This window comes from Schistocerca nitens, chromosome 4 (genome assembly GCF_023898315.1).
Source record: "Schistocerca nitens isolate TAMUIC-IGC-003100 chromosome 4, iqSchNite1.1, whole genome shotgun sequence".
NCBI classification, from domain to species: Eukaryota; Metazoa; Arthropoda; class Insecta; order Orthoptera; family Acrididae; genus Schistocerca; species Schistocerca nitens.
In genome coordinates this window covers 600,670,643-600,687,447 of record NC_064617.1, presented here as the reverse complement: position 1 = coordinate 600,687,447, position 16,805 = coordinate 600,670,643, and the positions used below count along the sequence as shown (strand labels likewise).

General features: G+C 45.0%; 1 protein-coding gene across 1 annotated transcript in view; it reads left to right on the top strand.

Moving 5' to 3' along the window:
• Positions 1-15,879, top strand: part of LOC126251612 (chymotrypsinogen 2-like) — a 392,513-nt gene extending 376,634 nt beyond the window's left edge. Inside the window, exons 7-8 of the mRNA XM_049952152.1 lie at positions 7,853-8,004; positions 13,096-15,879. Of these exons, the coding sequence (XP_049808109.1) occupies positions 7,853-8,004; positions 13,096-13,275 (332 nt within the window). The 3' untranslated portion in view covers positions 13,276-15,879. The remainder of the gene's footprint in view (positions 1-7,852; positions 8,005-13,095) is intronic.
• The last annotated feature ends 926 nt before the right edge of the window (positions 15,880-16,805 follow it).

Below are 16,805 nucleotides of genomic sequence, written 5' to 3'. Positions count from 1 at the left end.
ATTAACTTATCAATCTTCGTAAACATCAAACTTTTCATTATTAAAAATATATTAAATTGATTTATCCAAAACTCAATATATACAACTTGAAATTAACTTCAAACAAATTAGCTTAAGATAAAAATATTTACTGTTACTATACTGCAGAATGTTCAATAAGGAGTTTTGTTATTAACAGGCTTATTGTCGCGTATGTGTCGCGAGTGACTAGCGTAAAGTACTGTGAGTGTGTAGCTAAGTGTATAATGTTGTGCAAGTGTGCCAGTAAAGGAGTAACCTAACGTCAACAGGGACCAGCAGCACAGAAGTTTCTGGAAGGAGCCGAGGTCAGGAGGACAGCGCGTGATCGCGCGAGACGCGCTTGATGCGATCCTATATAAGCACCGCCGCCGGCGCTACTGTGCATTCAGATTCCGGTTCCCATCTGTCTGCCCCAGACGCTGTACCTGCACTACTGTGACCCCGCGACGGGACTTAGTTTCTCGTGGCACTCAGCTGCACAGAGTACATGCAGGATTGCGCATCATAGGTAGCGTGTTAGTGCCTCGTAGAATTCGACAGTTGTTTCCAATCCTACACCGTTGTTCAGTCTCAATTATTATTCAGAGTTCCTCGTCCTTTTTCCCACCGAGTTTCCTTATCTGAAAATATTCCAGCTTGTATTCTAATGCAACAGGTTTACGAGTTGGACGAGCCACTTCACAACTGGAGACAGCGTCAGCTCCTATCCTGATCCGCTTGCAGGACACTACATTACGACCAATGACCATTTTCATATACATACACACTCAGCACTTAGCCTTAACCTATGCAGTAAAAAAATTAAGGTGACTTTTTAATATTCATCCTCCCTTTTTGACCACTGAGGTTCCTGGCAGTTCTAGGCTCGTCATTCTCTCGTCTTAATATTAAAAAAGGTGTGTTAATGAATAAGACCCAAAGTTCGGAGCAGCTCGACTTACTGCCAGCTCCAATAATTATTAGACTGCGAGTAGGTATTCTCTGGCGGCGAGGTTACACATGTATAAAAACTTCATACACATGACACAACATCGATTAACTCGCTGTAAATCTTCACAATGCCTATTGAAGATACCCAAGGTTAAAGTACCGATTGCTTACACAATATAGTCGACTACCAGCTGCGGTGTTCCCAATTAACGGTCGATGTGCTCCAGATTCATTCACCGTAATATAGGTCTCCAGCTACCAAAGGGCATGGCTCCTGTCAGAATACTGCCCGCCTCGCCTCCTGTCGCAGAGTCCACACACTGCCTTCTTGTCTGTGCGTGCAGTGCAATGGCTAGTCTCGCAACGGCACGCTCTCTTTCGGTGACTACAGACACTTCAAAATGGCTTTGAGCACTATGGGACTTAACATCTATGGTCATCAGTCCCCTAGAACTTAGAACTACTTAAACCTAACTAACCTAAGGACATCACACAACACCCAGCCATCACGAGGCAGAGAAAATCCCTGACCCCGCCGGGAATCGAACCCGGGAACCCGGGCGTGGGAAGCGAGAACGCTACCGCACGACCACGAGATGCGGGCTACAGACACTTCCAGAGCTTCACTTCTCACTCAGTACCCTTCTATATCTCACTCTGTGATTACTCTCTGTGGTGTCACCGCCAGACACCACACTTGCTAGGTGGTAGCCTTTAAATCGGCCGAGGTCCGTTAGTATACGTCGGACCCCCGTGTCGCCTCTATCAGTGATTGCAGACCGAGCGCGCCACACGGCAGGTCTAGAGAGACTCCCTAGCACCCGCCCCAGTTGTACAGCCGACTTTGCTAGCGATGGTTCACTGACAAATTAGGCTCTCATTTGCAGAGACGACAGTTTAGCATAGCCTTCAGCTACGTCATTTTCTACGACCTAGCAAGGCGCCATATCCTTGAAGAATGTATTCTGAACAGATAATATTGTCAATCATGTACCGTCAAGAGCGACGTTCATCATTAATGGATTAAAGTTAAGTATCAAACTAATTGCGTCCGCTTTCTGAATTCTAATTCCTTGTCATGTTCCAGACCTCACGTCAGTATACACTCCCGGAAATTGAAATAAGAACACCGTGAATTCATTGTCCCAGGAAGGGGAAACTTTATTGACACATTCCTGGGGTCAGATACATCACATGATCACACTGACAGAACCACAGGCACATAGACACAGGCAACAGAGCATGCACAATGTCGGCACTACTACAGTGTATATCCACCTTTCGCAGCAATGCAGGCTGCTATTCTCCCATGGAGACGATCGTAGAGATGCTGGATGTAGTCCTGTGGAACGGCTTGCCATGCCATTTCCACCTGGCGCCTCAGTTGGACCAGCGTTCGTGCTGGACGTGCAGACCGCGTGAGACGACGCTTCATCCAGTCCCAAACATGCTCAATGGGGGACAGATCCGGAGATCTTGCTGGCCAGGGTAGTTGACTTACACCTTCTAGAGCACGTTGGGTGGCACGGGATACATGCGGACGTGCATTGTCCTGTTGGAACAGCAGGTTCCCTTGCCGGTCTAGGAATGGATGTACCGTGCACTATTCAGTGTCCCCTCGACGATCACCAGTGGTGTACGGCCAGTGTAGGAGATCGCTCCCCACACCATGATGCCGGGTGTTGGCCCTGTGTGCCTCGGTCGTATGCAGTCCTGATTGTGGCGCTCACCTGCACGGCGCCAAACACGCATACGACCATCATTGGCACCAAGGCAGAAGCGACTCTCATCGCTGAAGACGACACGTCTCCATTCGTCCCTCTATTCACGCCTGTCGCGACACCACTGGAGGCGGGCTGCACGATGTTGGGGCGTGAGCGGAAGACGGCCTAACGGTGTGCGGGACCGTAGCCCAGCTTCATGGAGACGGTTGCGAATGGTCCTCGCCGATACCCCAGGAGCAACAGTGTCCCTAATTTGCTGGGAAGTGGCGGTGCGGTCCCCTATGGCACTGCGTAGGATCCTACGGTCTTGGCGTGCATCCGTGCGTCGCTGCGGTCCGGTCCCAGGTCGACGGGCACGTGCACCTTCCGCCGACCACTGGCGACAACATCGATGTACTGTGGAGACCTCACGCCCCACGTGTTGAGCAATTCGGCGGTACGTCCACCCGGCCTCCCGCATGCCCACTATACGCCCTCGCTCAAAGTCCATCAACTGCACATACGGTTCACGTCCACGCTGTCGCGGCATGCTACCAGTGTTAAAGACTGCGATGGAGCTCCGTATGCCACGGCAAACTGGCTGACACTGACGGCGGCGGTGCACAAATGCTGCGCAGCTAGCGCCATTCGACGGCCAACACCGCGGTTCCTGGTGTGTCCGCTGTGCCGTGCGTGTGATCATTGCTTGTACAGCCCTCTCGCAGTGTCCGGAGCAAGTATGGTGGGTCTGACACACCGGTGTCAATGTGTTCTTTTTTCCATTTCCAGGAGTGTAGTTCTTCCCTCCTCAGGCGAGCCTGCGTGAGCTAAAACGCGTGCATTTCGGCCTTCCACTAGTAACACGGTGTTGGCTCTTCTGCCAACACAACATTCTCCTCCTCTTACTCTGTTCAGCGATTCTACACTGAGGTGAAAAAAGTCATGGGATACCTCCTAATATCGTGTTGGACCTCCTTTAGCCCGGCATGGTGCAGAAACTCGGTGTGGCGTGGACTCAGCAAGTTTCTGGAAGTCCCCTGCAGGAATATTGAGCTTTTCTGCCTCTTTAGCCGTCGAAAATTCTGAAAGTGTTGCCGGTGCAGGATTTTATGCATGAACTGACCTCTCGTTTACGTCCTAAAATCTTCGATGGGATTTTTGTCGGGCAATGTGCGTGGCAAAATTATTCATTCGAATTGTCCAGAATGTTCTTCAAACCAATCGCAAACATTTGTGGGCTAGTGACATCGTTGTTTGTGAACAAGAAGTCCATGAATGCGAATCATCTCAAAGTAGCAGAACATAGCCAATTCCAGTCAATGACAGGTTCAGTTGGACCAGAAGACCCAGTCTATGCCACGTAAACACAGCTCGCACCATTATGAAGCCACCACCAGCTTGCACAGTGCCTTGTTGACAACTTGTGTCCATGGCTTCGTGGGATCTGCATCACATTCGAACCTACCATCAGCTTTCACCAACTGAAGTCTGGACTCATCTGACCATGCCACGGTTTTCCAGCCGTCTAGGGTCCAAAAGACGATCACGAGCCCAGGAGAGGCGCTGCAGGCGATAACGTGCTGTCAGCAAAGGCACTCGCCTCGGCCGTCTGCTGCCATAGCCCATTAACACCAAACTGCGCCGTACTAAATGATACGTTCGTCCTACGTCCCACATTGGTCATTGGTCATTCCACACAATTCTGCTTGTCTGTTAGCACTGACAATTTTACACAAATGCCGTTGCTCTCGGTCATTAAGTGAAGACCGTCGGCCATATGTCGTGCATGGTGAGAGGTAATGCCTGAAATCATGTATTCTTGACGCGCTCTTGACACTGTGGATCTCGGGAATACTGAATTCTCTAACGATTTCAGAAATTAAATGTCCCATGCGTCTAGCGCTAGCTGCCATTCCGAGTCGTGCGGCCATATTCGCGTCAGAACCCTTTTCAAATGAATCATCTGAGCATAAATGACAGCTCCTGTAATACACTGCCCTTTTATATCTTGTGTACGCGATACTACCGCTATACCATGACTTTTGTCACATCAGTGACAAATTGCTGCAGAATTCAATGGTGGGCCATCAGCGACTGTCAGCTTGCCAAGCATTCAACCAAACGTCATCGATATGGGCTTTCGGAACCGAAGGCCCACTCGTGTACCCTTGATGACTGCACAGCACAAAGCTTTATGCCTCGCCTGGACCCATCAACACCGACATTGGACTGTTGATGACTGGAAACATGTTGCCTGGTCGGACGAGTCTCGTTTCAAATTGTATGGAACAGATGCACGAGTAAGGGCATGGATACAACCTCATTAATCCATGGATCCTGTTCAAGGTCGTGGAGGCTCTGTAATGGTGTGGGGCGCGTGCAGTTGAAGTTATATGGGACCCCTGATATGTCTAGATAGACTCTGACAGCTGGCACGTTCATAAGCATCCTGCCTGGTCATCTGCATCCATTCATGTCTATTGTGTATTCCAACGGACTTCGGCAATTCCGTAAGGAGAATGCGACACCCCACACGTTCAGAAATGCTACAGAGTGGCTCCAGGAAGACCCTTGAGTTTAAACACTTCCACTGGCCACCAACCTCCCCAGACATGAACATTATTGAACATATCTGGGATGCCTTGCAACGTGCTATTCAGAAGACGTCTCCACCCCCTCGTAATCTTACGGATTTGTAGACAGACCTGCAGGATTCATGGTGTCAGTTCCCTCCAGCACCACTTCAGACATTAGAATTATATTAATACCTTCAGCTGCTGACGGGCGTTGATATATATCAACGGGTACTCGAACCCGGGATCTCCTGCTTACATGGCAGACGCTGTATCTATCTGGGCCACAGAGGGCACAGAGGATAGTGCGACTGCAGTGACTATGTCGCGCACGCCTCCTGCGTGACCCACATTCTCACCTTGTATGTCCACACACTATATTCGTTGTGTCCCACCCCAACACACTCATTACTCATGGAAGACATTCTTACCAGGTCCCGTAAGAGTTCGGGGAATATGTGTTCACCTACACAGAAGAACACGGGCATGGCCGGTATTTCCAGAACTATATATTATACCGATATGGTGTCTGTTCTGTCGGACATGTCCGAAAGAACAGACACCATATCCATATAGTATACCTCAGACATTAGTCGAGTCCATGCCGTGTCATGTTGCTGCACTTCTGCGTGTCGGCGGGCCCCTACATGGCAATAGGCAGGTGGACCAGTTTCTTTGCCTCTACAGTGTATATACCAGTTACAGTGCAAGACTGCAAATCAGTATAGTGGGAATGAGAGGTAGAAGTTTCAAAACTAGGTATAAAGAACATATAAGAAGCTGGAAGTATAAAAATAGCCATTCTACCTTTGTCAGACACCTGATAAAACAAGGATATAACCATACAGTTTGGAACAGGACATGATAATTATTAGGGTGGGAAATTAAAAAAAAGCTCTTACATTAAAGGGAAACATTAATGCTCAAAAAGCCCTTGAAATGAAAATGAAAGTAATTAATGAACACGTAAAGATAAACGAAACCTACTGATCATGTCAGCTCTCTCTCTCTCTCTCTCTCTCTCTCTCTCTCTCTCTCTCTTTCAAATACACACACACACAGACATAACAACACATGCAAACAAGTAACCAATGAACATTTATGATTTATGACATTTAAGAAACCACATATAAACACCACAACGCAAACAAAACAAGAAAGATGAACACACAACTACAGTGGCAACACTGCACACCGTAAACACACACATTCAGTACGCAACATGACACACATGGATTAACAATATCAAAAATCGTAACTGCAAAGGATAATTTAATCTCACTTGTGCTGCAAAAGTTATTTCTAAGCTGAAAAACAGAGAAAATCCAACATGGAAGCATATTTGTAACTACTTTATAACGCGTTTATTATGTACATAAAACAAACATGTAATACGTGCCACTGAAGATCCTTGACAAAGAGATGGTGGGTAAAACGTATGGGAAAAAACAAACTAAGTTTCATGGTCACAAACTTTTTGTTAACAGTTTACCGGTTTCGGTCTTTAATGACCATCATCAGATCTCTTTCATAAAAAAGTCCTAAAGTTTTTATGAAACAGATCTGATGATGGTCATTAAAGACCGAAACCGGTAATCTGTTAACAAAAAGTTTATGACAATAGACGTAAATTAAAGGAAACTTATTACATATAAGTTTCATTTAACTGTAAAGACGTAATACATCTCCGAGAATTTTGAGGCAACTAAGGGCCGTCACAAAACGGATAAATTGGCGCCAATTTAAATTATCAGGAATAATTTCTAATATCATCCGCAAGCAGTTAGAATATGACAGTAGCCACAATATGACAGTCAGTTGTTTTAGAACTGTTGACATTATGTGATCTTTTCCAACCATGTAGCGGCTAGCGTTGATGCTTCAGCTTGAAATACATGTTAACTCGATGTAGCTGAAGGCGTGTCGTCTACAGAAAACAGCTCTTATGTGCTTCCAGAAGACTCACCTTGATGACTCTAAGGGAGTTCCTCTACATAAAAGGAATCGATAGAGTGGCTGAACCTTAATTCTTTAATTAGTCTGTATCTGTCTGTTATGCTTTGATACGTCATTAATTGACGTTTAATATTAATATTGTGTCAGTATTAAAGATAAATTTGTGTTTCTGATACTAGACATGCCATCCACTGCAGTAAAATCGTGCTAAGTTTGGAAATGTCTCACAATAATGCACTAGAATGCGTGCCGTAAGTGTCACCATCCAGTGAAGAAATGATTACATGAAATAAGGGCACAAATCATGTCGTTACTTTCATTTGCCAACTTAGTAACAAGCTGCTTCTTTGCTAACAGCGTTTTCTGAATAAATTCTGTACTTGAAAGAAATATTACTGCCAATACTTGTGCTACATATGAAGATTTTCGCTACTTGTGCATTAGATTGAACTATCCAAAACAGATTTTGAGGAAAAATTGATGAGAGTAAAGAAGTCGGTGGGACTCTCGGTCATTCGAGAATCCGATAACGATGGTGACAGATTTGCAGCCTTCCCTGGAGCCGCGTCTGTGGAGAGCTATCGCTGCATGCGTTCTCAGTGACTGGATAACACGTCGGAAATGTTGGCACCACGTAACGCCTACTCGCCTGCTCGCCTTGTGTTGCAGACTCCGACCACTCGGTGGTGCTGAAGGAGATCTCCGTGCCGCTGTGGAAGAACGCGGACTGCGAGAGAATGCTGCGGCGGCACTTCGGGCCGCGATACTCGCTGCCAGACACCGCCATCTGCGCCGGCGCCGAGGGCCGCGACGCCTGCGACGTAAGTGCAGCCACCGTACTAGACGCCGGTTACGTAGCTTGTTAACGTACATCGAGCAACTGCTGTACTACTCCCCTTATTCGTAATCTGTCCAATCAAAACTATTCTTACACCCCAAAGTAATGCAGAACTCACGAGTAGATACCACGAGTGGCGGGTCCGTCAGTGTAGAAGTTATGTATTCCCGACATACTGCCGACGGAACAGCGACCAAATCAGTGCTGAAAAAGTATTGTTTGTGTCTACAGTCGCGATTTATTTATTTTGCCCAAACATTTATTTTTTCATAAAAAGTTGTTGAAACACCTGGTTAAATCCGCAGGACAGAACAGGTAGTTGGAATTGTGGAAAGGGGTCAAAAATGAACGGCGGTCAGCTACACTCGAACACATATAACTTTATTTAGTTGCCCAAACATTACAGCGCAAATTTACGACCTTAACTATCGACTGAACATGTCACACAATCTTATAGCTTAAGGGCACAATATTTTAAATGAGGCTGAAGGCCCAAACAACGCGAGACTCGAAAAGTAAGGAGCTTCCAGTTTTAAAACGGCTGAAGGCCCATTATTTAAAACCCAACTAAAAGCATACAAATTCAAACCATCGGCTATGAGCCATTAAAATACACAGTCAAACAGCAATAAGGAAAAACGGTACAGCCAGCGGCGCTCAGAAATTTCCGGGGGTCAGTCTGCAATTGAAATATTAACGTTCGCTTAGGGGGGACAGATAGGCGGCCCAACTAAATTCGATCCGCCGGCAACCCAACCAAGAGACAGTCAACGGACCCACCGACAAGACGACTTGCTTTCCACCCGACCAGTACACAAGGAACTCCAATGCCAAAACGTAGAAGGCGTAGCCGCCCACAACCAAGTATGCGTAAGCTGTCAAAACTACATACACGTGTTGGACAGCGACAACACGGTGAGGAAAGGACACTGCCTGAATTTTACGTCAGCGGCCAGGGTAGGTAAACGGAACGCTAACGGCCACAAGGCAGAAAATTCCGCTGGTGCACTTGGACTTGAAATAACCAAAACACAGTTAAACTCCACCGGATGGTGGCCAAACTTTCGCCAACTCGAACACTCGCTGTTGCTCACGTGAATACCTCGAACAGCCAACCAAGAAAACCAGCGGCACAATGTGAACAGACTGGCTTCGGTAATTAAATCACCACTCAATTTTGATGTCCTGGGTTAGTGAGCCACGAACCTCGTAGCAATTGGAACAACTCCCATACACTTCTAGAGACCGCCAGCGGGCCCGGTCCACTGCGCCGCACGGAGATTTCCTGGCTGATCCACACCAACCGACCGACTGCCACACATCAGCACGGAGACAGCACTAAAGCAACTGAGCAGTCGACATCAAAAGCTACACAAAGTTTGACGAACACTTGCACGAAGGACTAGACTATACTAACGGCAGCGACTGTGCAATAACAAGGACGAACCACGAGTCGGCACACGCGGGCAACCCTTAAGCGATCGCCGGCCAACATACACGTCGTCCGACAAGACGACCGACCGACGACCGACCGACGACCAACCAAGGTGGTCCGCACTCAAGTGATATGTGTGTCGGGCGAGTCAGGGCTGTCCGGACCTCACTGCAGCCGCGCCCCAACTGAACTTCTGCCGCGTCCTAAGTCAAACACTGCCAGGTCCGAACTGCACTGCTAGCGCCTCCCAACTCACTGGCAGATCCAAACTAACTGCCAACACACGATAACAGGAAGTAATAGCAGGCAGCAAAGATAATACACCAGGTCTTAAATCGATAAGCGCCGCTGCTGCCGCTCACGGGCAGGCAAGGCGGCAACTCAGTGACACCAGTAATTAAAATTAACATAACAAGGTGGTAGCACAGTAAAATCAGGATGTCAAATGAGATATGGCATGAACACGAGCCACGCACGGGTCAGTTGTGAGTAGAGAAGCAGTAACAGAAAACGAGTCGTTCAGGAGAGCTCAGTGACTTCGGATGTAGTGTAGTCATTGGCTGTCACCTGAGTAACAGATCAAGTATAAACATTTCAATCCTCCTAAATGTCCCCAAGCCGACTGTGGCTGATGTGACTGTCAAGTGGAAACGCGAGGGAACAACCGTAGCTAATCCGAGACCAGGGAGATCTTTTTTACTGAAGAACAAAGATCGCCGAGCACTGCAGAGGTTAGTTCTAAAAAACGCGTGAAATCAGCGGAAGGGTTCACTCGTTAGTTCCAAAGTGCTGCCAGCTGCCCAGCTAGTTCGATGACTATGCGGAGGGAATTCAGCTCCTCACAAGTCACCCATTTCTATACTCAACGCTAAGCGACACTGGGGGCGGTGTAAAGAGCGACGCTGGACAGTAACTGACTGGAAGCGAGTGACATGCAGTGGTGATTCATGCTATACCCTGCGGCAATCCCGTGGGAGGGTTTGGCGAATGTCTGGAGAAGGTTAGAGCCATTAAGTGTAGAGCCAACAATGAAGCACAGAGGAAGTAGTGATACGGTATAGGGATGTTTCTTGTGGTAAAATGTCGACATCTTACTGCACTCAAGAAAATGCTCAACGCGGAACGATATGAACACATTTTACAGCTCTGTGTACTGCGTACCGAATAGGAATAGTTCGGAGAGATTGACTCTATAAACATATCAATGCATCTTCTCATAAAGCAGCATCTATGAGGCAAAAGCTTGTGGACAACAGCGTTCCTGAAATGGACTGCCATGCCAAGAGACCCGACCTAATCCCACTGGAACCATTTGGGATGAGTTCAAACGGCGACTTCGTTCTAGATCCCAAGGTCCACCCTTCTCTGGTTTCGGTTCTCGCTGATTAATGGGCTGCCATTCCTCCACAGACACCTCATTGACAGTGTCCCTGCAGACTTCAAGCTGTCATAAAAGCGAAGGTTGAACTACCCCGTATTGACGTTCACTAATGAGTGTCCTGATGATATTCGTAAGATATTATTCATCTCAAGAACTGAACTTGTCCATTCTCCCCCTTTTAGCCTGCCCGGAACACCGACGTACTTTTTCTCCGTCCTGCTCTCCAGCCATTATACCATCGTAGTCGGTTATTTCTCATAATAAAAGACAGCAGCAAGCGGCATGTATCAGTCGAGGGTACACGTCGCACAATTCAGTGCCTGGAGTGCCACCTCGTTATTCCTACCCGGATCTCACAAACAAAGCATAGTACGACATCCTGAGGTATGTTATTGTTCGAAACCTTGTTACTCAGATCTTCCTCGTCTACAATGCGAATAGATTTGTGAAGAAGACGTTATGTATTTCCAATAGCACTCAATCTTGGATTACTTATTTCTTCAACTGGGGGTCAGAAACCTTGTAGATCATGCGTTACGGTGAAAAGCATGTTTTATTACAATTTTACAGAAATAACACGCATTTTTCTTCTATTTCCATCAATTAATTTCATCGTACGTCTCTAAATTTCTAGTTTCGCAGTTACAACTAAAGTAGCTGTAAGATACCAGACCAGGACGTGTGACGTATTAGCCTGTTATAAGAACGGGAGTCTGAGGGTTCAGGTACATCACGGGCGGCGCTGTTAAGTGTGGGACGGACCAATGAGGGAATAGCATCGTGTGACGGGAGTTCAAATTGAAAGTATTCAATTTATCATAAGTTAACATAAAGGGAATTACATGGAATTTTCCTAATTTTTCGATCGTGTGGTAGCGTCCACTTTTCTTCGGCCATGCTGATAGATGCTTTGGGCCGTATTGTCGTGTCCTGACATAGGTGGGAGAGGGAAAAAGGGGTTGCTGGTCAGTCTGCGCTCCTGAGCGGTACAGAGCAGAAGGCAGAAGGACAACTCACAGTGAAGGCATTTGACTGTTTTTTTTTTTTTCTATCTGAGCCAACACTGGTACAGGCATTTACTAGAAATGCAGGTGGTGAGACTCGGTAGGGAAGTCATTGTGGAGACTCTTGGACATACAGGGTTTTGAAATAGTTTTTTATTCCAGACAAGACTAACTAATACGCTGGAGGCTAGTTCTAGGCTTAGAAAAACAATGAATAACACTGTTACAACAGAAGCCAGTGCAGAAGTCCCAGGAGTGGATGCTAACCACAATAGGAAACACTAGCACTATCTTAAGGCAACAACTTAGTTGCAAAACAAAACATAATGACTGTTACACTGTTCACTGAGGCACTCCAAGAGAGAGAGAGAGAGAGAGAGCGCAGACATACGCGGAGCTGGACCGAGGCTGGAGCTGACGGACGCGGGTTCGGCGCCCAGATCGTCTGAGAACTCTGCCAAAATGCGGAATCTAGTGGTTTTAAAGAGTCGTGTGGGGGCACTGTTTTTCCCACTTTCACCCACCCAACCAATCCCATAGGTCTCTTGCAGGTGCCTGCCAATCACGGTTTAGTTAGGTCCCCTCTACTGCTCCTAAGGGGGGGATGCTAATGCAGTTGCACTAACTAAGTCCGTATTTGGTATCAACATTGTTCAGCTGAAAGCTAAACGTAACTGCTCTGCCAAATAAGGCTTGCAACATTATTGTTATACGTCATTTAGCCCCGCCCCTCGGGCTCCCAGGAGTAGGGACTGCTAGGCCAACAGTTTTTGGCGTTTTCGCTCTCTTTCTAACCCTTGTGAGTCTACTGACGTTACTGTTCTCAGGGCTGGTATCAAACTGGCTTTATATACTAGTACTTGCCTGTTGGTTACAAAGTTCGACGCTGACAACCTACTACAGCGTCTAGACGACATATAAAGTTACATGTTAATTCCTTGAAGAATAAGCAACGCCCTGGGACCGCGTCTGGCGGTGTCTGCATTTTCGCAAGGCTCTCCCCTTACTGTTTACTTCACGTAACAATAACTCTCCTAGTTTCGTCTGCCCTCAACATCGTCTCCGCTTCTGCGCCTTGGAACGCCCGTCCTCCTTTCTCACAGCTTCAAGATAACACTACAGTAGCAAGGAATAATCAATACATTACAGTATTCTGCCCACGGGCTGCGAGTTGGGCACCCCCGGTGTACGTAATCGTAACAAATCATTACGGAAGGGACTGTGGAATTACAGATGTGTGTTTCTGTGGTGCAGGGTGACGGCGGCGGACCTCTGGTTTGCGAGCAGAACGGCCGCTGGTACCAGGTAGGCGTCATCAGCTTCGGCGTGGGCTGCGGGCGCCGCAACACGCCGGGGGTGTACACGCGCGTCGCCATGTACGAGCAGTGGATCATGGATACCGTGCTGCGGCACCGACACTCCGGCCGGCAGTGACGGCGGGCGGCGCGGGGGCGGAGGCGCCCTCTGCCGCGGTGACCGGCGGTCGCCAGGGGGCAACGGGCCTCCGGGATCCGAACTGCTGACACTGTCTCAATCGGCTGTTCGTCTCGCAAAACGAGAAGCGCCGTCCCTGAAAATAACGGCGTCCAGAGGGAAATAACGTGCCCGCATGGCTCCTCAGCAGTGGCGTTATCTCTCTCGCCTGGTTTCGACCTTGTGATACTGTGATGAGTTGTGTTTTATTTATCTGCTGAACCGCAACTTCCACGAACACTTAGATAACGATAAAAATAGATCCATACGTGAGTATTATATTACAAACCTCTAACGACGAGTGAGTGTTAATAGATCGTGACGCGGCCTTACAATAATGGTGCAGAACAACTTCTAATGGATCCTAGTGTTGTTTTGTAGCCTATAAATTGATTTTATAATGTGCACAATTGGTTGCTAGTCGTATAATAAGTATAAGCAAATACCCATTCGTGCAAACAAATTCTCTGTAAGTGTAAAGTGTTATGTTGTAATTTGTTTAGAAGTCCTGTAGAGACACACACTTTTCAAATTTACTGCCCGATACTTCGCTGTAACTGTAGGTAAACATAGTAATCATTTCTTTGTTTAATTGACGTACTCCGTCGCCGTCGACTGTTTTGCAGTTTTTTTTCCGGTTTGAACCAAACTACCAGCACGATATTCATGTTACAATTTTCACTCATAAGTACATGTAAACGTTTGTTGTAGAATTAGATGGTATTTTGTTTACAGCTTCCACAGACACGTCGAAAATACTTCCATACATTTTTCAACGATTACTGTTCGTGCTTTGAAAACTAAAGCGTAGCAGAGTGAAATGCTAAATACTTTGTCGATCAACTTTCGCGTCTTCTGTGGACAGTGTTGAAGGAAGATAAAAAAGTATTGGATTAGACCTTTTTAAACCTTTTTTTCTAAACGATTAATTCATAAACAGTATTCGGAAAACAGTCGTTAAACAGTTTGTAGTTAATTATAGCTTCCAAAGCGTAATATTAAGAAGAGAGTCTTCGTTAGTAAAATTATAGTAATAAATTGCGTCAGTTCCAACTAGCTAAAGACAAAAAGTCGAATGAAAGCCTCTGTAGCCACTGAAAAGAAGTAACGTAAATTTCACAATATTTTTTATGACTTTCCTTACGAAAAACTAATGCAAATATGGTGCAAGAAAATTCCGTTAGCAAACTAAAAATAAAGATAGTCATTCGTAAGGAATTCGTATTCTTGGTCAGCCACTTGTGCAAATTCAAATAGATTTAAGTTTTTGAAAAGTAGAACATTACAGTTAACCGCTAACATCTACCATGTAATGCAGAACACAACTTTCGAGGAATAGATCAGTGAAATTGACATTTTTCAAATTATTCCAAGCCATTCTTAGCGATGTCTTTTCTTCACTATAAGACGTGAGTGGATCCGGATGTACTTCATTCATCCTTCTAATTTATGGTAACGAATAAAATTCACGTAGGTTAATAAAGATTCCTCTAACGGGCGCAACGACTGGAGTTTTCCTTTTCTTAATTATTATCAGTATTTGTAATTACATGTAGTTAGAACTATCAAAATTTTTGACCTCTTAGATCTCCATTTCATTAGTTTTCTCCTGTTACATTATAAGTTGATAGCTCTCTGGGAGAGAACCGATAAATGTTTTCTTATCGAAAAACTTTATTTCATTCTAAGCAGTCTGACGTGCATTCATTACGTTATTATAGATTTATAGAATGCTAAATGTTAAATATTGTCTTCCTGATTAAGCATCTAAGAATCCTATTTTTAATAAGAAGTTTTTATTTAAATAGTAATGTTGAGAATCACAGAACACAATAGGATTCTCAAGGTCTATATGTGAACAATTTTGTATCGCAAAATATACCGTGCATTATAACGGTACGTTCAATTGTTTACAACTCAAAACTTTCCAGCAGTATAGTTATGGTCTCTGAAAGTACTTCTGAAGTTGCTGACCGATACAAGAAAGCCACGATATTGGTAGCTCATTACGTTGGTTCCTATTTTTCTCCACTGTTATCCCACGAGTATCAGATCCGTTAGTATCCTCCACACTTACACATACAGTAAATTGATTTTGTTGATTTTCGTCTGTGAATCTTGCTATCTTGCATGTGTTGTTTCAGTAATATTCTTATCCATTCATTTCGATTTTTCGTGGAAAGCTGCTCAGATTCGCCCACCTAAATGTTGTTTATGATTTTCAAGTCGAAGAAATAGTGAGTATGGTAGTTTTTTATACCCCTCTGGCGACAAATAGTGTAGATTTTTAAAAGGAATAAATTATTTACAATTTTTGGTGTGCTTATGAAGAAATGCTAAAGCCTAAGTGAATCCCGTTGTTGCAGTATCAATGACGTAAATAAACTCCTCTCTTCTGGCACTAGACACTGTTTGTCACCGTGTATCGGTGCAAATGTTGAAATAGGATTGCGGCAGATGATAATTTAATAGTTTATTACGACAAATGCTAAATGAGTCTTAAAACTGTAGGATTCTACTTTAATTTATATGAAATGTGTTATTTGTAAAAGTAAATGTACAGAAAATTATACTGTATAATTATGGAATACTCCATGAAAATAAAGTATGTTATAGTAACAACTAAGAATGGCAAATTTACTTATATTTCCCACAATAAAAATATAATCATTGAAATTATTGCTTCCTACAACAGGATAATTATAAGAAAACTCTTGCTGAAATGTATGTCAAAACCTCTCTAGAATAACACGCTGGAAATTTGATAAACTATAGCATAAAAACGCATCATAATGTGTTATGGACTGACCTTGAATGGATTTATGCTAGACGGTGTACCGAAACGAAATACCAACTACTGCCAAGGGTGAGAATCAGTGGCCCTGGGATAACAATCCGAGGTTGATTTCGTCTACCGCAAAGGCTGTGGCTGGTGTATTCTGAGGAGTAAAAAGAGTTTTTCTCATTAATTTACCTCCAAAGTGAAGTACAATAACTGCGGGATACCACGAAAGTCTTCTCTGTCAACTACGTGAAGAAAACATTTGCAGCGGCCTGGCTTGCAAAAGTAAGAAGTCATCTGTTAGAAGGACAATTCATCTACCCACAAACATCGACAAAGAGAAAGAGAGTGATTTGAGGGACCAGGAGCTACTGAGACTATCACGGTATTCGTCAGATTTCGCACTCCGATTTTCAGCCGTTCTCTTACTAGACAAATTCTTAGCTGGAACATATTTTGTGTCAAATGAATGGGACATAATCAAGAATGGTAATTCGTGGATAGAATAATTCACTCGTGAAAACAAAACAAAAAAACAAAACAAAATGTGATGCGTAAAACGAATGGTGTCCCAAAGAAAACTGTTTGAATTTGTGAATTTAATTTATAGTCATTAAAAACTGTAACATTAAATGATAAAAATAACTATTTTTCCAGTCACTGAGAATGCTCCCTACGAAGAAATGCACACCTCAAGCAGGATTAAAAT